Raw genomic sequence first — 24,261 nt, 5'->3', positions numbered from 1 at the left:
GAATCCGATATGCTGATTTCTGGGAGATATATACTGAGACTCGTTTGTATTGTACAATCTTTATTTACCATTTTGCTTGACATTTTTTTGTTTATTTCTAATTCACAATTCTTTGCTTGAAATACATAATTTAATTAATATGTTATATTTTGCATGTACGCACATACAAACATACTTACGTACGTAAGTTTATTGTTTGTGTGTTGTTATCTTTCTGTTGATAATATAATAGTTTAGCTTTTGCTATCCTTCTTTTAAAATGCATGACATCCATTAGTGTTTACACTAAATGAGTTTTCTAAACAATTGTTATCTTGCGTTCTCTGTTTATCCTGTTGTAAGACTGCTTTTCTGCTCATTAAAATCTTACTTTGGTTGTTTTTTGGTTTTGTTTTAATTGCTTGGCATAACTTCGGCTCATAAGTTGAAATTATGAAGCATTGGTTTTATCGATTTTGCTTAAATGCGCAGAAATACTTTTGAAGTAAACAATTGGCTTGTTCTTGTTCTTGGTAATTATTAAAATTTCACAACATTGAAATTTTATTTCTTCATCAACACATGCAGTTTTTTACGTTTTTATTTTTGGAGTGCTTTGTTAAATAACATTTTGATTTATTAGTTTCATTTGTATACTCGCTTCGCCTCAATCCTTGCCATTTGCTAATACTGAATCCTGTTGAGCATAACCCGGGATCTACGACCTGTTGAGCCAACGCCTGCCTACGAACTCGTCTGAGCAATTTAAATGAATGCAACTTTTATGTCGGTGTATAAAAGTGTCGTCCAATTCTATTTGGTTTCTTAAAGCTTTTCCATTTCCTCGTTTGTTCAATCAACAATATCAACTCTAATTCTCAACTTGAGTACAGGGAGCTGAGCTACATATGTATGTATAGGTATGGGGATGTATATAGTTGGGATACATATTTTACCGATATATGCATGTCTGTATGTATGTTGACTTTTGGTTTTTAATCGTTCACTTCTAATTTACTAAAAATCTACAAAATATAATATTCGAATTTCCGACTCTCTCTCTCTGCTAAATATATTCTGCATTTACATACATATTTTATAATGATTGTTTTAAATTTATACATATTTCTTTATGCAAGTACATGTTTATTTATTTGTTCGTTTTGTTGTAGTTTGGTGTGGTTCTTGATGAGGTCAACTTGTTTAATTTGAAACATTTTCTTTTCGTCTATTTAAATGGCAACACTTAAAAATACCACGAATAGTTTTTACGAATAAATCAATTTAGGGTCTCTGCGATAAATATTTCCACGAAGAAATAAAAAATATAATATCTTATTTTGGAGGCCGACATAACAATGAAATTAACATCAATTAAAAATCAGAAAAGCTTTCCGTGTTGGTTTTCATTAGGGTCGGAAATGGCCTCTTGAAAACTTCTGGCTAAAATTGAAATACCCTCCAAGGGTAGAATAAAATATCAAGGCTTTATACATTAAAATAATATGCAAAGTCAGCATTTATGAATCGTTCTGAATGAACTGGAAAATTTAAGTTTAATCCAAATTACTCAGCACATGGAAATATTTTGTTTTGTAAAAATTGTTACCCTTGCAGGGTGTTTTGTATTTAATCAGCAGCTTAAAAAACCGTGAAGGACCCATTTGCGACCCTATAAACCTGCATCATTCATATTTTTCATCAGAATGAACAGCCGAATCGATCTATCCATGTCCGGTTAAAAAATAAATTTTTGAAATTTTTGAGAAATTAAAAAATTTTATAAGGGGTTACATCATTAAAATTTTAAAAAATTGGCAAAAAATTTAATTTCTTTAAATTTAAAATTTAGTATTCAGATTTACTAACCCAATTAAAGCAAACATAGAAAAGCTTTCCGATTGTAAATTAATGGATTTTTGACTATGATATGAAGGATTTTATCTGCAAGGATATAGTAATTTCGGTTTCCCGAAGTTAGTTTCCTTTCATTTTTAAATGTAAATAAATAAATTATAATGAAATGATTGGACCTGTTAATCTTGGGCTTAAAGAGCCCACATATTTTAAAAACTACCCGTGGTTTTAAACAAAAGTTTGATCTTGTAGCTAAGTGCTGTTGATATGTGTTTGCGGTTTTTGGATGTTATGAATTTTAGCATTTTATTGCTTTTGCTTATATCTTTACAGTTCCAAAAAGGTTAAATCGTTTCATTTCATGTGCTAGATTTTTCTTTAGATTTTTTCTTCTCTTGTTTTAATAATATTCAGTCTATATAAATATTTATTTATACATTTAAGCTAAATTTTGGGGAAACAAATTCGGAAGAAACGTGCTCAACTGAAATAATTTCAGTTCTTCAACAAAACTGGGAGGTTGTGTGATATATGAAGTTGTGCTTGTGGTAAAGTACGGTTTCCTGAAGATCTGAGGATGACCTGATTAATATACTCGTATGTCTCGTATGTATGTAAATCTATCAAAAATTAATGGCTGTTTACCTGTCTATGCATTACATATATAGTCAATATTAATTATGTGAGGGGAATAGAATAGTGGGGAACTGCTATTTCGTGTGATTGTTTTTGTATATTTTGGTTAAATATTCTCTTGTTTTTTGTTTAGCTTTTGCTTGTTAACACATTCCTCTTGACGAGTTTTATTCCATGCATTTGATTTTTAGTTTAATGTATTCCTTTTGAATTTCCGTATTCAAGTCGGCTTCTATACCCTTTTACGTGATCTGATATTTTCCTTTAACAGTTTCCTAATTTGGTTGTTGGCTAATGCATTTGAATATAGATTGAAATCGGTGAACCTATTCAAAATGAACTATTTACACACACATAAATATGCATAATACCTATATTGAATTCCGCATTTCTTCAGTGCCTCGGAGTGTCCCGAGTCACAGAGAGCAACAAAAGGAATTCTTGTGAATTTTTGTAGAGTACAGGAATTTCGATACTTATTTTTATTTTCTGAGCAAAAAGGAAAATGTTAAGTAATACACTTTTCAACATCGTACGCTAAAATATTTATTTCTGGTAGTGTTATTGGTAACTTTCTTCGGGAGTGGTGCTCTGTAGAATAATGTTTATTAGAGTGTCCTTTCAGCGCTCGAGCTTGCTGAGAAATAATTAATGTAAAGAAACGTATTATATATATATATATTATTAATTCACTTCACTAATTACTAAGCAAATCAATGCCAAGCATGTCCTAAAATTAATGTTTTCTCTATTTTCTGTTTATATTTTTAGTTCCGTTAAAAAACTGCCAATTTGATTAGCCATGTCCATATGCTCCGTAATCGTTGCACCCAAAAAGAGCCACTCAACCTTAGTGGTTGCCCTGGATGAAGCTGGATGAGCTGGCCTTACACCTGCACCGATATATAAAATTTCTTTGGATTAATGAAAAAAAACTTATGCCCAAAAATATATAATAATTTAAGTTTTTAAATTATTGTAGGCAGTATTGAACTTGTTTTCCTTCTTCCTATTGATCGTGAGGAGCAAGAACCGAAGGTAAGTGTTAATACTCGCAGTGTAATTATACTTTTCTGAACACAATTGCGTTATATAGGGACCATAATCTAAATGGATCATCAAACAAATACATACATATGTATATGAGGGGATTTAACACATAAATTACATGTTCAACTTAGTCCATTAAAACGTTTTAAATTTGTTGGAACGACTTGCTGAAGGGATTACCCTAAATCCTCGTCTTAAAGGAACATCTCTAGTATTCTAAACTTAGTTCATGCTACATATGCGGGCCCTGGCCTGCCCGCCGAGAAGCGTCTACACATTTAAAAAATTGGCAAAGCTTTTACAAAATTACGAAACTACGGTTACAAACTACTTTGCCAAACAACAATACCAAGGGCAATACTGATTTTGGGGGCGACCGATCGATCATTCGATTGGCCTGGCAGGTAGGTACTCGAAATCTAGACAGACGCCTCCAAAGAAATTCTAAGAACTAACCACTGTGCTCGTGTGCCTGGGCCAAGGTCGAGTCAGTGACCTCCGCCAAGTGACGCTGCTCCTCGCAGACGGCGCTGCGCGTCGCCTCGCACTGGGCACAGTGCTTCTCCAGAAACTTCATGGACAAGTGGAACGTATACCGGTGCCGGGTGCAACGCCTTTACATCTTGTACTCGACAATCTTGTTGGGGTTGAGGAACTGCTCCCGCTGCGACGCCTCCAAATGGGCCACGGTGCGCGTCAAGGCCGAGCCCGATCCCGATCCCGAACCCTGCCCCTGCCCCTGTCCCAATCCCTGTCCCTGTCCCTGTCCCAGGCCCTGTCCAGTTCCCGATCCGGAGCCCGAGGTGGTCTTATGCTTGCCGTCGACGCCACCGCCTCCTCCGCTGGTGCGTCCGGCATCGGTCCCAATGGGCTGATATACGCCCTCGGCACTGATTACGCCCACATTGACACCGGCGACCACCGGCTGCTGCAGATAGCCGGAATACTGCGGCGGCAGCTGGTAGCTGCCCGGCGGCTGCTGCTGCTGCTGTTGGTGGCTGCCCGCCCGCGGCTGCTCAGTGTGGGGAATGGGGTATTGCTGCTGGTGTGCATACTCCTGGCTGCTGCCCCCAGCGCCAGCGACACCCGCCGAGCCACCAGCTGATCCGCCGCCGCCGCCAATGCCACCTGCTCCACCTACGCCACCGCCTCCGCCCATGCGGGAGCCCGAGTCGTCGTTGAGGCCCTCGCCCATTTCGCCGTCGCGGTTATGCCGCCCGCGGATGCAGAGCTTGGTGAAGAGCCACACCCGGCCGCGGTAGAGGAGGTAGCAGCAGAAGTGCACGAAGAACGTGAAGATGATGGCGCAGGCCGTCACAATGATCGCCTTGCCCGGCTTGGTCCAGTCCATCATCGGGTAGATGGCAGTTTGGTTCTTCCTGCAAGCGATACACAATCGTCAGATCACATGCTCTACCTGGATTTCCTGGGACTCACCTGTCAGTGCCGCCGGCCAAGAAGTAAATTCCCGTGAATATGGCATAGGCCAGGCCAATTCCAGTGGTGAAGTAGGCGTGGCTCATCTTGATTGGATGTCCCACAACGGCCAAGTCGATGAGCATTATGATCGAGTTTAGAACGTGCACCATGATGTTCAGCGTATCAATCTTGTGAATATCTGAAAGTCGATTTAGTTTCGGGAATATTTTAATTGTTTTGAATAGTAATGGAAAGAAGTAATGTTTAAAACAATGTACATAGACATATTTGTTTTTCAATATTTAACTTCTGATCTTATGATTGAAAATCGTATGCTCCTAGCTTTTCGGGAAGTGATCCTAGTATTTCCGATAATATTTGATAGTGAGGGCCAGAAGACTCGTTCTAGTTTTATGCATTCATAAAGAACTCTTTCAAAGAGTTGTTAGGAATTATTTATTTAAATAAAACATATTTCTCAGCAGGCCTTTACCGAACACTCAGCTCAGGTGTCGTCCACATCAATAAGACGGTTGAAGAATTTACGTGATGACGGTTTGACGATGTAGTGAAAAAGCGTTCCAATATCTTCAATACAGGACAGGAAAACGAAGCAGGCTAGGAAGTCCAGCAGTAGCATTAACGAGCACAGAGGCTTGTCGAGATGTGGCGGATCGTTATTCCAGTAGCCGGATATTATCTGGCCCTGAAAGACGATCACCGGAAATAGCGCTTCCCACAAAATCAAGTGCAACGCCATCTTGATGCCCCAAAGGCGGTCGGTCAAGAAGTTGAAAGTCACCACAGTGATGAAGCTGGCCACCACCGCAAAGATGTACCAGCCGATGAAGAGCTGGGCTATTGTGGGCCAGTTGGGCAGTCTGTAGGAGCCGAAAAGCAGTAGCAGCACCATCATGAACAGGATCTCCTCGCTGAGGATCATTATGTCGAGCGGCTCCTGCTCGGGCAAAATCGAGACCGTTCCGAGGGACAGGAGGGCGGCAATGATGCCGCAGATGATCCAATTGAAGGGAAACTGGCGGCGCAGCCACGTCACACACGTGTACACGCACAGGGCTCCCAGTCCAATGCCGAAGAAGATGTAGGTGGCCAAGGCGTTCGGCACCACCAGCGTGGCTATCTGGCTCGGCAGGATGAGCAGCACAATGGTCAGCACGATGACGACCAGAGCCGCGCCAATGATCCACAGCCAGACCTTGTAGCGGAGGCGTCCGACGCCATTGTGTGGCTGATCACTCATCGATGTGTGTCTTTCTGTCTCCCCTTTTGTTTGTGTCCGGGTCGTGTCAGTGTTGTGTATTAGGAAAGAAATCTCGGCCTGACAGCTAGTATGCCAGGCATTAACAAATCGGTGTCAGCCCCGGATTTTAGGGAGCCAAACGACTTGCAGCTATCCAATGAATCCTTTCGGGACACTCGATACCACCCGGAACCCAGCTCGGAAGTTGGCCGGTTGCAGTTTGACGATGCGGCCACCTCCTTCTCGAGGATACACGCGCGAATGGAGACTTCCACCTGCGCCTTCCGGAGCTATGTGTTCGTGCTGCTGGGCGCCCAGGTGTTCCTCTCGTCGCTTCAGTGGATGGGGGCCACCTATCGATGGAGACCACAGGTGACTCCGGCAGAGCGGAGCCTTTACTGCCTGCTCCTGCTGCTCTCGTGGACCAATCTGACCCTGGCCTTCATCGGCTTCCGGCGGCTGCAGTTCACCTTCCCGCTTAACTGGATCATATTCGGCTGCATTTTCGAGAGCCTTACGCTGCTGGTAATGAGCGTGCGGCTCATTGAGCAGGATATCACTTGGCCCTTTATCGTGATTAGCTTGGGTGTGCTGTTGGTGTACACGGCTTTGGGCTTGTGGGTGCCCGGCTACCTCACTGCCAACCTCTGGATCCTCATCCTCGTCAGCATGATAGTGCTCGTGGTCTCCGCCACGGCACTGGGCTGCCGCTTGCAGATGCGTTTCTATGTGCCACTCAGCCTCAGCGTGATGATATTTGGACCCTGGGCCATGTACAACTCCCAGCGCATCTTTGTGCCCAAAAAACAGCCGGGTTACTTGGCTCACCAGTATCTGGAGGCGGCCTCAAGGATGTTCATTAACTTTGCCTTCACCGTGGGCGGCATTGTCTTTGCGCACGGCATAGCGGTCAATCACTTGGATGTCAAGTGATATTCTGACGAGAAACCTGCAGTAAGTATTTCTGCCCTTCATATTTCGTGTCCAAAATTATGTTATACGAATTTATCACTACAGAGTTGGGCTTGAATGAAAACTGGTGGAAAAGACACTAGTGAGACCACAGACAGACAGGTTTTATTCTGAACCAGCATAGACGTAGGCAGTCGTCTTCTATAAGGAATAACCAACTAATCTGATAATATAACCCTTAAAATTCAATATTATACATATCGGATAATAAATATATATATTTTTACGAACCCCCTATAAGCCGAAAATATATATTTTGTTTTAATCTGAAATTATATCGGCTTTGTGGTCACTGATCTCTACAAATCACTTATTTTAGGCAGGTAACTTTTGCAATTTAAACTTTTTAATAACGCACCCAGCGATTTAATTGACATTTGGCTTGAGTAAACCCTTGAACTCCATTATGTTTGGTTGGACAAGGGGCAATAGTGCAGATTTGAGTTAATTTTCTTTTTATGTTTTGCGTTAAATGTTGTGTTAATAATTTAATTGTTTTAAATAAATTCCAAAGACGTCAATCTTATGAAATCACATTTCTTATACTTTTACAGTGCACCTGTTCTAAAATGAATTAGATTCTACTTGCCTCGAATAAAAAAGTAGAAAACATAAAAAATATCTGGTAGTTTAATATGATTCTCTCACCTGGATTGTGTACCAGAAGCCAATAGCACATGGTGACAATGAACGCATAGACCGTGGCACAGGTGTAGAGCACCCAGTACAGGTGGTGCAAGCGGCTCTTCTTCGCCTGGCGCACAATCTCAAAGTCCTCCCGCTCCACCATCATTCCTTGGGTGACGATCCAGGCGGCCAGCCAGGCCTGCACGGTGCAGAAGAGCAATCCCCAGTGGGTCAGGTAGATCCACCACTTGGCATAGTGGTGCTCGAAGTGCTCCTCGGTGCGGCCAATGTCCAGCAAGGAGCAGACCAATGCCGCCAGACAGGTGATGGCCGTAATCCAGCGGTAGAAGAGGTACACGATCCGCACCTGAGTGTTGCGTTGCCACTGAGGAGAAATTGGTATTTCAGTAAGAGTCAGAGGATGAAGCACATATCACTTTGTGGCCTTTTTTGGCTTTATGGTTTGACACTATAACTTAAAGTCACTTCTTAAATTGTTTCTCATATTTGGAAATATTAGTAACTTATTCTATAAGTTGTGGAGAATTATATTTGTAGTACAACTTTTCGTTTTTGTGGTGTGTAAAATCCTATGAATGGCTCTTTAGCGTCATACGCATACATCCTCGTTATTTTGATCGTTGATCCGAACTGAACAAGCTGATGAGTTTGTTGACAAAAAAATGTTACTTTTCTTAAGTTAAACCTATAAAAACTCATTTACGATACTCACACGGCATTCGGAGATTCGACGGCACTATGGCCCATTACGAATTTTGTAAAATCTTGGAAAATATATTACTGTACAACTTTATTTTTGAAGTTATAACTGCTTACTTCGTGTAATGCTGATGTTAATAAAAACAGTATTATATTAAATGATTTTTATTAAAAAAATAAATTAATGAGAATTAACGAATTAATGAGAAGGTCTATGTAATCTCGGTAAGCGAAGTTAAGAGCACTCATAATTATGAGTCTAAAAAATGCGGGGTATACACATAAATTTGAGCGGTTTTGGAGCACTTTCAATGCTTTCCAGCAACGAGTTACTTTAATGTCCGTTTTCTGAGAGTTTTCGATAGTAAATATGTGTTGGAAAAGTGTCAGGTTGAAGACCGAATTTTTCCATGTCTGTTTTCAAAGATTAAACGCTGTTTCCGGTCACTATCTTAAGATCATTATGACTATGTATGCTCATAAAGAAAACCATTGGAAACATTTAGAAAACACTCATATTGTTTGCTGGGACGATTGTATTAGTCGTACTCTAACTTCCACCTGAATTAAACGATTTTCAAAAGTTCTTTTGGGTTTAAATGATGACTTTACCTTTGTTGTATATAGTTATATGGAACATACATAGAATAAATATTAATAGAGATAATATCGACGCATAATGCCTCACCTGACACAGATAAAAGTTGTGGCGATGCACATGGTCCGGCGTGAACTCCGGGAAGCAGCTGTTCCACAATTTGCTAACCATCATTCTCTGATTTCCCAGGCAACTGCCGGCGTTGGTGGCAAAGTGGTTGAAGCCCTCACAGCTGTCCTGCGAAGGGTATTGGTACGAGTGGTACGCCTGCTGCTGCTGCGCCTGCTGGAACTGCTGACCTTGCTGTGGATATTGCGACTGCTGTTGCTGCCGCTGCTGCTGCTGCTGCTGCTGATTAAGCGGCTGATGTTGCTGATGCTGGTGCTGTTGTTGGTATTGGTAGGGCTGGTAACGCTGCTCCTCCGAGATGCGCTGCGAATGACCTCCGCCACCCACTTCGCCTGTCCCTCCTGCTGCCCCTCCCGCTGCGGCTGAGCCGTGCTCCGTCTGGTACTCGTGTTGCGGCGGCGTCTTGTGGCTGTGCAGGCCGTCCCGGCCGCTGCCGCCGTACGGATGCAGAAAGTCAGGCAGGTCAAGGATGTGCGCCAGCTGCGTGGCCACCTCCTCGTCGTCCTCGTCCTCGTCCTCCTCCTGCAGGTGAAAGAAGCGCACGTCCTCGAGACTCGAGCAGTCGGTGGAGAGCAGTGCCTGGGGCAGGCAGTCCTCGAGAAGGTCCTCCTCGTCTTCGGTGGTGCTGGCGAAGCCCGGCAGATAGCCGTAGTTGTCGTAGGCGTCGTACCGCCTGCGGGGCGTGGCCTTGTAGCGATAGCCAGCTTGCAGCTCCTCCGCCGCACTATAATCCCGGAACGGCGATAGTCTGGCGGCTGCTGTTGCTCCCGCCGATACCGCTGTTACCGCTGACGCTGCTGCCGCTGCCGGCGTTGGTGGTGCCGGCGGCGGTGGTGGAACTGTTCGTGTACTCCGGCTGGTAAAATAATAGTCGGTGGCTACGCTGGGCGCCGGCGGTGGTGGCGGCAAAGCCGCTGGAACGGCTAGCGGCGGTAGATAGCCGGGTGAGGTTCCCGCTGAGGCTAGCAGTGGTGTGGGCGAGGCATCGAAGTTTATTAGCGCCGCCGCCGGATAGCCGCCGCCGGAATAGGTGCCCAAGCTTCGGTATGGATACGGGTAGGCAGTGCTATCCGCGCCACCTCCGGCTCCTCCGGTGCTGCTGCTAGTGGTGCCGATGTAGATGTGGGCCGAGGTGGAGGGCAGGTGGTACCAGCTGGCTAGGTTGCCGCTGCCCAGACCAAAGCCCAGGCCCAGTCCCAGACCCAGGCCGCTGCCGGTGCCGGTGCTTGTGCTGCCGCGACTGAAGTAGTAGCTGTACTGCTGCTGGTGCTGCTGGAGCTGTTGGTGGTGCTCGAGCTGCTGGAGATGCTGGAGCTGCTGGAGCTGCTGGTGGTGCTGCAACTGCTGCTCCTGCTCGTAGCCGGTGAGCCAGCGCTGTCTAAGGGCCGCGTAGTTTTGCTGCAACTCCCGCTCGAGTCGCTGCAGCAGCAATTGTTGCTGCAGCTGCTGGATCTGCAGTTGCTGCTGCTGCTGGGCCAGCAATTGCTGCTGCACGAGCTGCTGGTGCTGCTGCTGGCGCTGTTGTTGCTGCTGTTGGCCACTAATTGGCACCGCTCTAAAGTAAAACTGCGCGTAATCCAATGTGAAGGCGTTGCTCTACAACTCCGGCGCGCCTCTATCGCTTTCACGCTTGGCAATTGTGCTCGGCTCGGCTTCTGCTGCTGCTGCTGCTGCTTTTGCTTCTGTGGCCTTTGTGGCTTCCTTCAGCTCCTGTTGCAGTTGCAAGTGGCACGAGATGTCTGTCCGCCTGTAAGTGGAGCAAAGGCATAAAGGCATTCGGATGAGTCGGCTGTTTCTCACATGCGAGTGCATAATGCACTAATTAGACGGGCGTTGAGCATACGCCATGTGGACGCGGGGAAAGATTGCCAGGAGGCAGGGGATAAAGGCGGAAGGGAACGCTCCACTGAGCACAGAAACCACTTCTTTGCGACACTAATTTGCTGCCGTAAGACAGTACTAGAGTCAGATAAATAGATGCAAGAAGAGCGGAGTAAGCCTGAAAGGCAGGAATAACTTGAGGTTCAGATGGATAGATTGCATAACGATGGATTTCTTTATTTTCAGCAAATAAAAATCTGTGTAAATTGTAACCACTTCTGGTTTTAAGTACATTTCCTGATACCTAGCTTGGATTTTTGAATGGGTTTTTTATACGGCTCACAACTCTTCATATTTCTCATAAAACCTTAATCTTCCCGAGTTTCCCCTAATTTCCGCTTTAGTTTCAGCCATTTTCCCAGTCCAGTTTTATACTATAATTATCACGATGGCGGCACTTTAGTCGCTGCAAGCGTTTGCTCATGGACATAATATCCTTTGTGAGTGTGGGCGGAGCAATAAAATCAAATCAAATCGCGCGTGCCTCAGCAAAACGCAAAACGCAAAACGGCGACCAGGAAGCGCCGTTGCGGCCATTTTGGTTGCGTTGCTTTTCCGCTGCAGAGTTGAGTTCCCGTTAGTTAGTTGAGTTGTCTGCTTTGTGGGAAAGCGGGGCGAGGAAAAGGGGGTGCATTTGCATTTGTATGCGAGTGTGAGTCTATGTGAGTTTGCGAGTCTTTTGACGTCATCAGCAAATACTCTTATTGCCCTGCACAGTGGGCAAAGTGCAGGCTTTTTGCGGGCCTCAGCAGAAGTGCTTTAAAAAGAACATTTCTTAATTCCAAGAAGCGAACTATGACTACCTGCCTTTCTTGATTTTAAAGTATATTTTCTATGAACTTGGTTAAATTAGTATTTTCTTTACCTTGGTCAAATATTACTTCATAAGGATACAAAATACATTATTGAAAATTATATCAAACTATATAATATTTTCCCATAAGTTAACCAATTTTATCCACTGTCCAGTGTGTGCTTGGGTCGTTGTTGCCTGTGCTGCCGCTGTTTACACAGCTGTTGTGGGCCGCATTTAGTTGTTGCCGCTGCTGCTGCTGGTTGCTGCAACATTTACATTGGCAATTTGCTTGGAAAAGCACTTACACCACAGCTCCTCCTCCGTCTTGCAGCAACACAGCTACCAACGTGCACACTTCCGGCCACAAGTCTGTGCTTTGGCCTAACCCGAACTTCCGACATCGCCGCCGAGCACCGAATACCCTATACCCGTTCGTTCCATTGAGGCCACTGCAGCGGATGAGGAAGTGAATCGACATTCAGCTTATCGTGCGCATCTATAATAAACCGATATTGTAGTAGGTCCTTTTAAAAGGATATTGCCTGATTTCGGAGACTGCGTGTGTCAGCTTATCCCTATCTCTGACATTTTAAACTGAGGTTTCCGGTAAAATTATTAAGTTAATTGTCTCTCGTCGTTTTGGCTGGCACTTAGTCGTTTCTACTTTAGTTTTCTATACTGGCTTTGTGCTTAAAAACTTCTCCTAACAAACTTTTCACTTCAATCATTTCAACTTGCTTTTTTATGGTGACGCACAAAAGAGGGAAAAAGGCTGACGAGCTGGAAAAAGAAAAGGGGAAAAAGTTTTTGTTCAACATTTAGTTAAAGTCGATGCCATGGTTTTCGACCCTGTGTGTTTATTTATAGTCCACTTGGCAAAAATGAAAGGAAGACAGAATTTGATAATAGTTTTTGCAGTGGCAATTAGCAGCAGGAGCACGTGGCTGGTCATAAAGCCCGGAATGAATTTCTCCCAGCTACGTTGCAGTTGAAAATAAAAATTTAATGGTCCACAAACAATATAAGTCGTGGCAATGGCTCAATTGTGTGCTGCAAGTGCTTCATAAACTCTCGAGTGTCTAGCGGAGCGAGGAAGCGCAACGTGTCGTATGAGTGATATTTAATGAAGCGTAGTTCTGGAGGCAATAAAGGTGCATAGGCTTGCACACATGAGAAAGATTGCTAAGCGATGGTTTATATATTCTTTAATATTTATTTGTTCTAAAATTCTTTGAATTCCAATTAGCTCTCTCATGTTTAGTCAGCTTTTAAACTGTAAATAAATGGGAAATTCCTGAAAATAACTTGCCAAACATTAGAGCTTTGTATAATGTTGAAATTTGCAACATTTCCCCGGAGGGACCTACTACTTTTCTTCGACTCACAATAAACGAAAATAAAATGAAATTTCGTTCTTTTTAATTAAATTGCATTCTCTTCGCATTGCCATTCTCAGCTGGCGCCAGGGGAAGGTAGCACATTTAAGTCCTCCCCCTTGGTGAAAGACTTTCACTTGACTGACTTGGAATTTCTGTTAATCAAAAGCAGCGTTCAGCATGAAAGTGCTTAATTGTATTATTACACAACTTTTACATAACTCTGCTGAAAGCATGATGAGAGGGGAGCGATCCAGGAAAGGCCCCCTCGTTGGCAATAATCCATGCGTTGCCAAGGATAAATCGATGTGGTCTCAAAGGATAATTAATGCGTCACCAGAACATACAGATCTGAGTGTGACAGCCGCATCGAATGTGCTATATATGGAATATTTAATCTTATCAGCGGAAATATATGTGCTAATGAAACTATACAAAAATTCGCAAATAATAAATCAAAGCTAAACGAAACAGAGCTCGGTTTATGGGAACGCTTAAGTAAGGCATCCTTAGTCCGTACAATGTATAGAAAGGCACTTCCTAGTTGCGACACCACACGGTCTGTTTCCTTTTTTTATTGCAATCTGAAACCTTGTCGAGCTAATGTAGAATTTTGTGTTCTGTGAAAGGGCTGGAAAGTGAAGGGCGGACCCTGGGTGACAGGAAAACGGGGGCCTCTGGGACTGTGTACGCCAGGCAGACACATTGACGTGTTTGTTTATACAAACAGGAAGTGTTGCACCGCAGGCAATGTTGCAACCAATAGTCTGCTTGCTAAAAGCACACCTCCCTTCCCTTCTTCATGGATTCTCTGGAAAAATATTTGCCTACACGAAACCGTAGTGGGGGCCAACATTTAATGAATGGCCTGTGCCTGCCACATGTGATATGCTTTTAATGACCTAAAACAAGGAGCGCATTATGAATGGGTTTGGCAGGCGGATGTTTACCGTAGAGAGCGCATCACAGCTAAGCTTTCACATTATTAGAACGTAACATACATATATGTGGACATAATTGACTGTTTAAATGTGTATCGAGTTGGCAATGTCATTCCAAGTATAAATTATGGTTACCTGTAGGCGGAATATGACAATGCCTAGTTTAACTTAATAAAGGATGATGGTTGGGTCATTTTAATCTATTATTGTTTTTGTAAATATTATTTTTGGTTGTCTAGAAACTATGAAAAGCAACCAAAAAGCTCTTTATTTTGGTTTCGATTCAATTGAAAAGAAAAACACTTTATTCCTTAATTGCAAGTGTTTGAGACTTTTCATCTCGTGGTTTATTGTTTCTATAAATATTATTTTTGATTGTCTAAGTTGGGTTAGAAACTATCAAAAACAATACAAAAGTTCTTTATTCAAAGTTTATAGTAAATTTAAGAAGAAAAGTAAAGATAAACTCTTCACTTTATTGTTTAATTTCTGGTGTTGGAGATTGCTTAGCTTGTGGAAATATTTTCTTAAAACTGAGCAGACCAATTGAAGTTTAATATAATGAAGCACTTTATTCATTTATTGTGTGACAATTTAAAGGCAATTTTATATGTTTCCCATTAAGTTCATCTGGGAGGTAGCTACTACAATTTTACCCCAAATGATAGTCAAGAGATTTAGCAAGTTTACCTTTCATTCTAGCTTTAAGGTCTCTGCTGTAATCTGATAATAATGGGGCGTGGACTTTAGCTTAGTATTTCTTTATGGTTCATATGTATAGTTTAGTCAGGAACCGAAAAAAATGTTTGTACCATAAATCAAACTTAAAAAAAAGTATGGCAAAGCAAACTCGGGCCACAACAAATATGCCCGCAGAGGCATAAAGAAAACTTTGAAAAACTGCGACAAAAGGGAAAGCTGAGAATTCCACGACACATTTGCGGCTGACAGAAAGTAAAAAAATAAATAGGGGAAATATATTTCCGCCAACGACAATCAGGTGAGATGCAAAAAGTGTCGAGGAAGTTGTCAAAACATTGTGATAACATTTTCTGGTCAGCAAGGGCAGTTGATAGCTAGCCGAAGATGATGATGGGGCAGGGTACATCCTGGGCCCTAATTAAGGCCGGGGTCCAACTTGTCTGGGCTGTGGTCTTAAAGTACATTATTTTCTGGAGGAACTTTTCCAAGCTGGCCTCGGCGCTGGTCCCGCTTTATTTATTGTTCAAGCCACCACAACGATGGTAATATATTTTCCCTGTGCCAGGCATTTTACATAATTTTTGCAGAATATTTTCAAGGAATTTTTCCAGCAGCCTTCAAAAGAAATTACCCTGTCCGGGTTGCTGCGAAAGCGCCGAAAATTTACGAGGTGTTTCGCTAAAGGTGAGATCATATATTTCCGCCAATGAATTCGCTTATTCGGAACTATCAATTTGATTTTAAATGGCTGCAGCTTATGGTCAAACGAATTAATTCACATTAAGGCTTAAATATATGTTGACAATGCTCGATTATTTATGGTTCGTTTCCTTTTTTATATTCTTATATTTCTACCCCTTAAGGCTACTGCATTGGACATTTATTTCAATCATAATTGCCTAAGGGGAATTTCAGAATTAAATAATGCAAAAAGTATTAATATTCAAATCAATTTTACATATACCCATATATGTACACAACTAAATCAATGTTTAAGACAAACAATAGGCCCCAGTTTTAATTAAGAAATCTCTGTATTGCATTTGTTTTTCTCTGTATCAGGGAAAATGGGTAGAGTAAACAAAAAGGTACACAAGTGAAGGACCCTTGGTCTCTACATCCCCGGGTATTAAACAACATGGTTCCCTATCTATGTGCTTTGTATGCACTCGCCGGGGGGTGCTTCTACTACCTTCTGCCCCTTTTGCCATGCAACACACTTGACCTACACTATTTATGAACTTGGTGGAAGAAGAGTGTACCAGGACCTACTACTAGGGTCATTATGAGATGTGACAGCATGCTGGTCGCTCTTTTCTCTCTCCTCTGATCGCACACATGTTGTCCTTGGGCAGTCGTTAATCACTTTAGTTTATTAGTGAATTGTAAAATGATTCGAACTTATCGTAAATCAGCTGTTCGCGGTTGACACTCTTGAAAAATCATGCAGCGCTGCTGGACAATATGGTTAAATGGCGTTCAGGACTCACTTCGGTTCGGCTGCTGACCGCCATAAATCAGAAAAATGTGTGGTCGCTTCAGCGGCATGCAGTAAACATAAAAAAATGAAAATCAATAAAAATCCAGAGTGGAAGTTAACTTTGGGAAGCCAATGTTTCAATACCCTTGCTGTTTGCAATCGGAATGAAAATTACTAAAGGCTTTAAAAAGATTTATATATAATTTTTTCCCCTTCTTTTCATTTGAATTTTAAGGAGTAACAAAAGAAGATGGTACAAAAATCACTATAATAAATACCTATACAATGTTATTAATTACTTTAAGACACATTTTTAGGGGCTTTAAAAATCCTAAGAATTTTTGGAAGAACCTTAAACATATATGTATCTTAAGTATAACCATAAACATTTGTTGTTTACAATAAACGAAGTTAAATTCCTTACTAGATTTTCTAGTTTTCCAATGCCAGGTTTAGAATGCAATCGTTGGCTTTATATAAAAATATCACAAAAAATACATTTATACCACGAATTTATAGTTATTTTACTTTAGTTATTATTTTAATTTATTATTTGATGCAAGACAGCTATGCTGTCGTAAAATGATAATGCTTTATTGCAATAAAAAAAAATGGACAAATATTTACATTTACTACAATAAGTAAAAAATGCACCCATCTACAATGTATCCTTGTAACAGATGCAAAAAATCAATCCTGTATATAAAAATTGATTTCAATTAAATGTCCAGCGATGCATGCTGAGGATATTAAAGGATTCAAGCTGTGTTCCGCAGTGAAAACAAGCTCTAAAATTCCTACAAAAACGTTAGAGTACACCACAAAATGTATATTTTTGCTAAAATCGAAGCGCAAGCGTCTGATGGCGCAAAAAACCGCAAACATAACAAATGCATGGGAAAAACTAAAAAGAACACAAAAAGAGAAGGTAGAACTGGCAAAAAACAATGGGCACAAAAGACAGACAGATGAACAGAGGCTGGCAAATGCAGAAATTGCGTTCGCTGCGAATCAATGTGGAGCCAAACCAAGCGAAAGTGGAGGGGAGCACAACAATAACGACGTACCGAATAACGTCATGCCGGAGAGGAGGACCACCAGTACACACACACTTACAGAAAAAGTCCTGCAAATACATATACCTTCCATAGAATTCATGGCAGAATGTTGCACGTGATGCACCTAAAACTATGCAGCATCTGGATCTTCTCTGCTGCTGCTGCACTGCTGCGGTTTGGGGTTTTCCCCTTTTTTTCTTGTATTTCTCCATTTGCCGTTCGGGAGCAGAGACAAAGGCGCTTCACGTTGACCGCAATTAAGGCGAAATGCTCAGGTGATGGGGAATAAGTGGGACAGGTGCAGGCCTGCATACCTAGCCGGGCGCAGAGACAAGAGTGAGAGGAGTCTTTATTCTTGACAGTTGAGTGAAATTTTAGCTCGGCAAAATGTACTGTCATCTAAGAGTAAACACGGCTTGCTTTTTTTTAGTGGCAGCCAGAAAATAAAAGACGATGACGCCACCCAGGAAATGGCAAGACAATCTGACCGTAGCCCAAGGAGGAAATGCTTTCCTTTGGCTTTGACGTAAGCTAAAGGAAGGAAAAGAAGCTTTAAAAATAAATGCAAAGGAAAGTTACTTTGTAGAATAAGCAAAAACTGTTGTACATAATAAATACAAGTATACAGTTTAGGGAATAAATAACCATTCCATTAGTTAACACAATTTTACTCTTTGGCTTTGAATTTACAATGGGTATCACGTCACAAAACCAAAAACAGGATTATCGAGAATACAATTAGTGTGTGCGATAGATGGCCTTCGTGATGGCAAGTGTCCATCTTAAGGCAATGCTAACGAGGACAACAACGACTACAAAGGGGGGAAACATTATATATCTAAGTTCATCTATTGAAAGTCATTGTGGTGCACTAACTACCGGCAGATGGCTGCACTTCCAGACCGCCTGCCATGTGTCTTCCCTTGAATGACCGACAGCCCTTCATCTCTGAGGCTATAGTCGCCAGTGAACTCAGTATGGTAGCTATTGTGCGAGTTGGGCCAGCTGTTCCGCCTATTTTGCATTTTGCCAGACGATGGCTCTGGGCGAGTGGCTCGGGCTGCAATTAAAATTGTTAACCCTGCTGTAAAATCGCATTGGGGGCCCGGGACAGGGCCCAAGCAGCTGTCGCACTCTTCGAGCGAAAGCCAGAGACACTACGGTATACATAATGTAGCAGGCCAGTTAAGATAAGTATGCTCTGGCCACTCTAATTGAGATGTTACGCTCTCTCAAAAGAGAACATGAGAGAGCGACTGGCTAAGAATGGGGGTTGATTGAGTGTTTGCTGAGAGCGGCAGATCACTTGGTGAGAAGATCGGAACGAGAGTAGACGTGTAAAGACAAAAGTGTAAAGACAAGAGTGAAGAATAGATAAAACCAAGTATAAAAGTTTAGGATTAAATAATAAAGAAATATTAGTAAGAGAAGAAAAGAACAAGAAGTGTTTAGAACTAAAAGACGGCCACAAACTTCAGAAGTGGGATCAGAATCAAAATTTTTTCTCATCATTTGGAAAAATAAAATAAAAAAATGGATTTGAACATAGCGGATATAACGGTTGTGCAATTAAAACGGTGGTTGGAGCTGTTAAATTTGCCTACGAAGGGCACAAAAGTGGAGCTGTTCGCAATGCTAGCCAAGGTCCCGATTGGGATTCGAGGCAGTGCTCCGGAAGAGTGTGTGGAGATGGAAAAGTTAGGTGACACGGACGTGGAAATCGACGGTGAGCTGGAGATCGCCAAAGAAACGCTTGGAGAATTGCGCGAGGAAACTGCCAAGGCGAGAAAAATTCTGGCAAATTTGAATCGCCAGATCGGCGCCAATGTCGGCGGCAGCCAGAGCAAAGAAGACGGCGGGAATGAAAGAGACGAAAATGCTCGAATTCGGCATGGTTCCGAGAAGGAAGGACAGCTAGGCGTTAGAGTTGGCGACAGTGGCGGGCGACGAAACAACGACGCCAACAACAACAGTTCTGAGAACTTTGAACAGCTACCTACCAGAAGTTTCCAGAACTCGCAACGAGGCGACGGCAGAGGCGACGGCAGAGGAAACGGCAGAGGCGACGTACAGCGAGATGGCGAAATAGCAACAGACAGTTTCGCAACACCGGGTTTTAACATGGCCAGAGAAATGCTAATGGACTTCGGCAGCAAGGTGTGTGTGCGATCGTGGATTGACCAGTGGGACAGTATTTCGGCACTTCATAGATTAACGGACATGCAGCGGCGAATTCTGTTGATCATCAAGCTCAAGGGAGATTCCTTACAATGGCTGCATGCTGAGGCCGGACGGTTGGCGAAGCCAATGGACGAGCTCATCGCAGAATTAAAGCTAGCTTTTGGGGGCATGGAGTCAAAAGCGGCATTAAGGCGCAAATTTGAGGCACGCGTCTGGTCGCCGGACGAAAATTTTGCGATGTACTTCGAGGAAAAGTGCAGATTAGCTCGGGATGTGGCAATGGAAGAGGATGAGCTGGTGGATGGACTGGTAGAGGGCATTCCATTACCAAGTCTTCGAATACAGGCTAAAATGCAATGTTTTGATGCACCGAGGAAAATGTTGCGAGCGTTTGCGGACATCAAGCTGCCAGCAAGGGCGTCAATTAAGGCGAAGGCGTCGGCGGCAAAGGCGGTTTCGACGAACAACGAAACTCGATGCTTCAACTGCAACGGCAAGGGGCACTGGAAGTGGGAGTGCACCAAGCCAAAGCGAGAGCCTGGTTCGTGTTATGGCTGTGGCGCAAAGGATCACCGAATTGCTGTATGTCCCCAGAATAAGAAGGAGGTGGAAAACAACTATGTAAGAGTATTCAAAATTTTTTGTGTGGAAAATACGAACCAGCCGATTATTACAGAGTGCCAAATAGATTCGGGAAGCCCAGTTTCGCTTATAAAACGTTCTTGTATACCGAAAAATATTAAGTTAGAACCTCTAAGAGAAAGTTATTTCGGATTAAACAAAAGCTTATTGAAAAGCTATGGTAAAATATTATGCTTTGTATTAAAAAACGAGATAAAGATTTGGTTTAAATTAATTGTTGTGGCTAGCGAATCTATGCTCTGTAATATTGTGCTGGGGAGAGATTTTATGAAAGCTTGTAAATTAGAAATTAATTTAGAGACCTTAAAAATGATTACAATCGAGGAATGTAAAACCCAAGTCGGTCGTGATACAAACATTAGCTTAGTGAATGACAATACTAAGGACCCTTATGATTTGGATAGAGTATTAGATTGCGAAAATTTAGAAAGTGAAATTTTAGTGGACAAGAAGTTAGATAAAGGTAGTTTCAGTACAGATTTAGATCAAAAAGATTTAGGTACAAGCTTAGGAGAGAATATTTTAGGTAAAAGTTTAGATGAGAATATTTTAGGTACAAGTTTAGATGAGAACATTTTAGGTACAAGTTTAGGTGAGAATCTTTTAGGTACAAGTTTAGGAGAGCATCTTTTAGGTACAAATTTAGGAGAGAATCTTTTAGGTACACATTTAGGAGAGAATCTTTTAGGTACAAATTTAGGAGAGAATCTTTTAGGTACAAATTTAGGTGAGAACATTTTAGGTACAAATTTAGGAGAAAATGGTTTAGGTACAAGTTTATATGAGAACATTTTAGGTACAAATTTAGGAGAAAATGGTTTAGATACAAGCTTAGGTGAATGTTTAGAAGATAATAATTTAGGTACAGATGTTATACGGGAACAAACTTTAGGTACAAAAGGGTTAGTTGAGGAACATCGAGGTGTGTTGGACGAAAATTTTGATAGGGAAATAATGGATATAAACATTTTAGAAAACTGTGAGGAAGAAAAACTTTATAATATTGGTGAGCAAATAAACTATAAGGATTGTGAAACGTTTATCAAGATGTTAGAGACGCATTATGTTCAAATCAAGCGACCGGAAGTTCCGAAAATAAAATGCGAAATGAAAATAGTGTTAGAAAACTCAAAACCATTTAGCTGCGCACCAAGAAGACTGTCATATAGTGAAAAGGAAGCATTATCAAAAATGTTAGACGAATATATTAGAGATGGGATTATTCAACCTAGTAAATCGGAGTATGCTTCTCCTATCGTATTAGTGAAAAAGAAGTCGGGTGAACTTAGACTTTGTATAGATTTTAGAAAATTGAACAAAATAATGGCTAAGGACAATTATCCGATACCATTAATTGATGACCTTTTGGATAGCTTAGTGGGAAAATCAGTATTTACAAAATTGGATCTTAAGAATGGTTACTTTCATGTATTTGTCAACGAAGAGTCAGTGAAATATACTTCGTTTACTACCCCGTTAGGGCAGTTTGAGTTTCTACGGATGCCCATGGGTCTTAAAACAGCCCCACAGGTATTCCAGAGATTCGTCAATGACATATTTTCGGACATGATAAGAGAAAAGAAGGTAATCATATACATGGATGATATTTTGGTTGCAAGCAAAAGTTTAGAAGAACATTTAGATGTTGTAAAAGAAGTATTTAGAAGGTTAGTAGAAAACAAGTTAGAATTGAGAATGGATAAATGCAAATTTTTACAAGACAAGGTCAAATATTTAGGTTTTCTAATTTCAAACGATGGGATTAAGGCTGATAGCAAGGGGTTAGAAGCTATACAAAATTTTCCGATCCCAGGCAAGGTGCAAGCAGTTCAAAGCTTTTTGGGTCTTTGTTCATATTTTCGACGATTCATTAAGGATTTTTCTATATTAGCGAAACCATTATATGATTTATTAAGAAAGGATAGGCTTTTTAGGTTTGAAGAAGAAGAGTTGAATTGTTTTTCGCTTTTAAAGGCAAAGTTAATGGAAGCGCCAGTGTTAGCTTTATATGATTACAGAGATGATGTCGAACTTCATTGTGATGCAAGTGCCTTAGGATTTGGGGCTGTGCTTCTTCAGAAAAAAGATGACAGCAAGTTACATCCTATTTTCTATTTTTCGAAAAGATCAACTGCAACGGAAGCGAAGTATCACAGTTTTGAATTAGAGACTTTAGCTATAATATACGCGTTAAGAAGATTTAGAATATATTTGCTAGGCAAACGATTTAAAATTGTAACAGACTGTAACTCTCTAACTTTAACCCTCAATAAGATTGAGTTGAACCCAAGAATAGCAAGGTGGGCTCTAGAGCTACAGGAATTCGATTATGAATTAAAACACAGAGCAGGCAGACAAATGCAACATGTAGATGCATTGAGTAGATGCAACAATATTATGATAGTGGAGGCAAATACATTCGAAACAAATTTAGTAATTTGTCAATCAAAAGATGTAAAGGTTCAGGAAATTAGGAAAATGTTAGAAAGTAACGAGCATAAGTTATATGAAATGAGAAATGGTGTGATCTATAGGAAAAGCAACGACAACAGATTATTGTTTTACGTACCGAATCGAATGGAGGAACATGTGCTATACAAGTATCATGATGAAATGGGTCATATTGGGAGAGATAAAATGTTAGAAGTTATTGGAAAGAGCTATTGGTTTCCACGCATGAAAGATAAAGTCGTGGAACACATTCAAAATTGCTTAAAGTGTATAGCGTATGCTCCGAAGGTAGGTAGAGGAGATGGACATTTACATAGTATACCAAAAGGCAACAAACCTTTTGAGATCATTCATATAGATCATTATGGGCCGGTAGATAGTAGCAGATCAAAAAAGCATATATTTGTGGTCGTAGATGCATTTACAAAGTTTGTTAGGTTGTACACAACAAAAACGACAAATACAAAAGAGGTGATAAATGCATTAACAGACTATTTTCGAGCTTATAGTATACCTAGATGCATAGTATCAGATCGGGGCAGTTGTTTTACATCGTCTGATTTTGCAGAGTTTATGGAAAAAAGTAATGTGAAGCACATAAAAATAGCGACGGGCTCGCCGCAGGCTAATGGCCAAGTTGAACGAGTCAATAGAAGCCTAGGACCTATGATAGCAAAATTGACAGAACCGGAAAAGGGATTACATTGGGATAGAGTTATGGAAAAAGTAGAGTATGCAATGAATAATACAATTCATAATAGTACTAAGCAGTGTCCTAGTGAAACATTATTTGGGATAAGACAGAAAGGAGAAGTTTTGGATAATCTAAAAGAAAGATTAGAAGACGAAAATGAGTTAGGAAATATTAGAAAAACCTTAGAAGATGTTAGAAAAGAAGCAGAAGAGGAACAAAGGAAATCTCAAATAAAGAATGAAAAATATTATAATGCAAAAAAGAAAACTGCTACAGAATATAAAGAAGGAGATTATGTTATGGTAAAGAATTTTGATAGCACTGTAGGAGCTTCGAGAAAACTCATTCCAAAAAGTAAAGGTCCTTATGTAATTGAAAAAGTTTTAAAAAATGACAGATATTTGCTTAAAGATATTGATGGGTTTCAGTTGTCTCGCAATCCATATCAAGGTGTTTGGAGTGCAAATAATATAAGACATTGGTTAAAACTGTAATTAAGATAGTAAACTAAGAATTGAATTGTAAATGAAAATCAAATTGTAAATAGTAGTTAAGTTATAATTCTAAGCAGAGATAGAGGGCTATCTCAAAGTCAGGACGGCCGAGTTGTAGCAGGCCAGTTAAGATAAGTATGCTCTGGCCACTCTAATTGAGATGTTACGCTCTCTCAAAAGAGAACATGAGAGAGCGACTGGCTAAGAATGGGGGTTGATTGAGTGTTTGCTGAGAGCGGCAGATCACTTGGTGAGAAGATCGGAACGAGAGTAGACGTGTAAAGACAAAAGTGTAAAGACAAGAGTGAAGAATAGAT

At 41.3% G+C, this 24,261-nt stretch overlaps 5 protein-coding genes across 5 annotated transcripts in view; 2 read left to right on the top strand and 3 right to left on the bottom strand.

Annotated features, from left to right (window-relative positions):
- Positions 1-43: 43 nt before the first annotated feature.
- hbt (headbutt) overlaps positions 44-24,261 on the bottom strand; it is a 39,740-nt gene continuing 15,522 nt past the window's right edge. The window contains exons 2-5 of the mRNA XM_086841049.1: positions 9,210-10,995; positions 7,823-8,186; positions 4,960-5,140; positions 44-4,901 (exon numbers count right to left, since the gene is read on the bottom strand). Of these exons, the coding sequence (XP_086697175.1) occupies positions 4,139-4,901; positions 4,960-5,140; positions 7,823-8,186; positions 9,210-9,293 (1,392 nt within the window). The 5' untranslated portion in view covers positions 9,294-10,995 and the 3' untranslated portion in view covers positions 44-4,138. The remainder of the gene's footprint in view (positions 4,902-4,959; positions 5,141-7,822; positions 8,187-9,209; positions 10,996-24,261) is intronic.
- On the bottom strand, positions 5,152-6,202 carry LOC110186095 (uncharacterized). The gene has a single exon (XM_020955136.2). The coding sequence runs from the start codon at positions 6,200-6,202 to the stop codon at positions 5,447-5,449; it is 756 nt and encodes a 251-aa protein (XP_020810795.2). The 3' UTR covers positions 5,152-5,446.
- Positions 6,293-7,422, top strand: LOC110186093 (uncharacterized). Its single transcript, XM_020955135.2, has 2 exons — positions 6,293-7,156; positions 7,220-7,422. Exon 1 carries the CDS (start codon positions 6,293-6,295, stop codon positions 7,133-7,135), a length of 843 nt encoding a protein of 280 aa, XP_020810794.1. The 3' UTR covers positions 7,136-7,156; positions 7,220-7,422.
- On the bottom strand, positions 9,346-19,375 carry LOC147644772 (uncharacterized). Its single transcript, XM_086841004.1, has 3 exons — positions 19,196-19,375; positions 9,533-10,526; positions 9,346-9,356 (listed from the first exon to the last, which is right to left on the bottom strand). The coding sequence occupies exons 1-3, from the start codon at positions 19,373-19,375 to the stop codon at positions 9,346-9,348; spliced, it is 1,185 nt and encodes a 394-aa protein (XP_086697130.1).
- The window catches only part of LOC147644771 (uncharacterized), a 38,463-nt gene continuing 33,904 nt past the window's right edge, over positions 19,703-24,261 (top strand). The window contains exon 1 of the mRNA XM_086841000.1: positions 19,703-20,284. Within this exon, the coding sequence (XP_086697126.1) occupies positions 19,703-20,284 (582 nt within the window). The remainder of the gene's footprint in view (positions 20,285-24,261) is intronic.

The sequence above is a fragment of the Drosophila serrata genome, unplaced genomic scaffold (assembly GCF_035046125.1).
Source record: "Drosophila serrata isolate PLE 108 unplaced genomic scaffold, ASM3504612v1 contig_100, whole genome shotgun sequence".
Taxonomy (NCBI): Eukaryota; Metazoa; Arthropoda; class Insecta; order Diptera; family Drosophilidae; genus Drosophila; species Drosophila serrata.
Note: the sequence above shows the minus strand (reverse complement) of the source record. Positions and strands in the feature narration are given on the sequence as shown.

Coding starts and splice junctions, on each gene's coding strand:
- LOC110186095 (XM_020955136.2), bottom strand. CDS start 6,202: ATGAGTGATCAGCCACACAATGGCGTCGGACGCCTCCGCTACAAGGTC.
- LOC110186093 (XM_020955135.2), top strand. CDS start 6,293: ATGCCAGGCATTAACAAATCGGTGTCAGCCCCGGATTTTAGGGAGCCA.
- LOC147644772 (XM_086841004.1), bottom strand. CDS start 19,375: ATGCCGAATTCGAGCATTTTCGTCTCTTTCATTCCCGCCGTCTTCTTT. Junction 10,527..19,195: donor AGCTCACCGTCGATTTCCAC/GTCCGTGTCACC, acceptor CACCACCAACAG/CTCCAGCAGCACCAGCAGCA.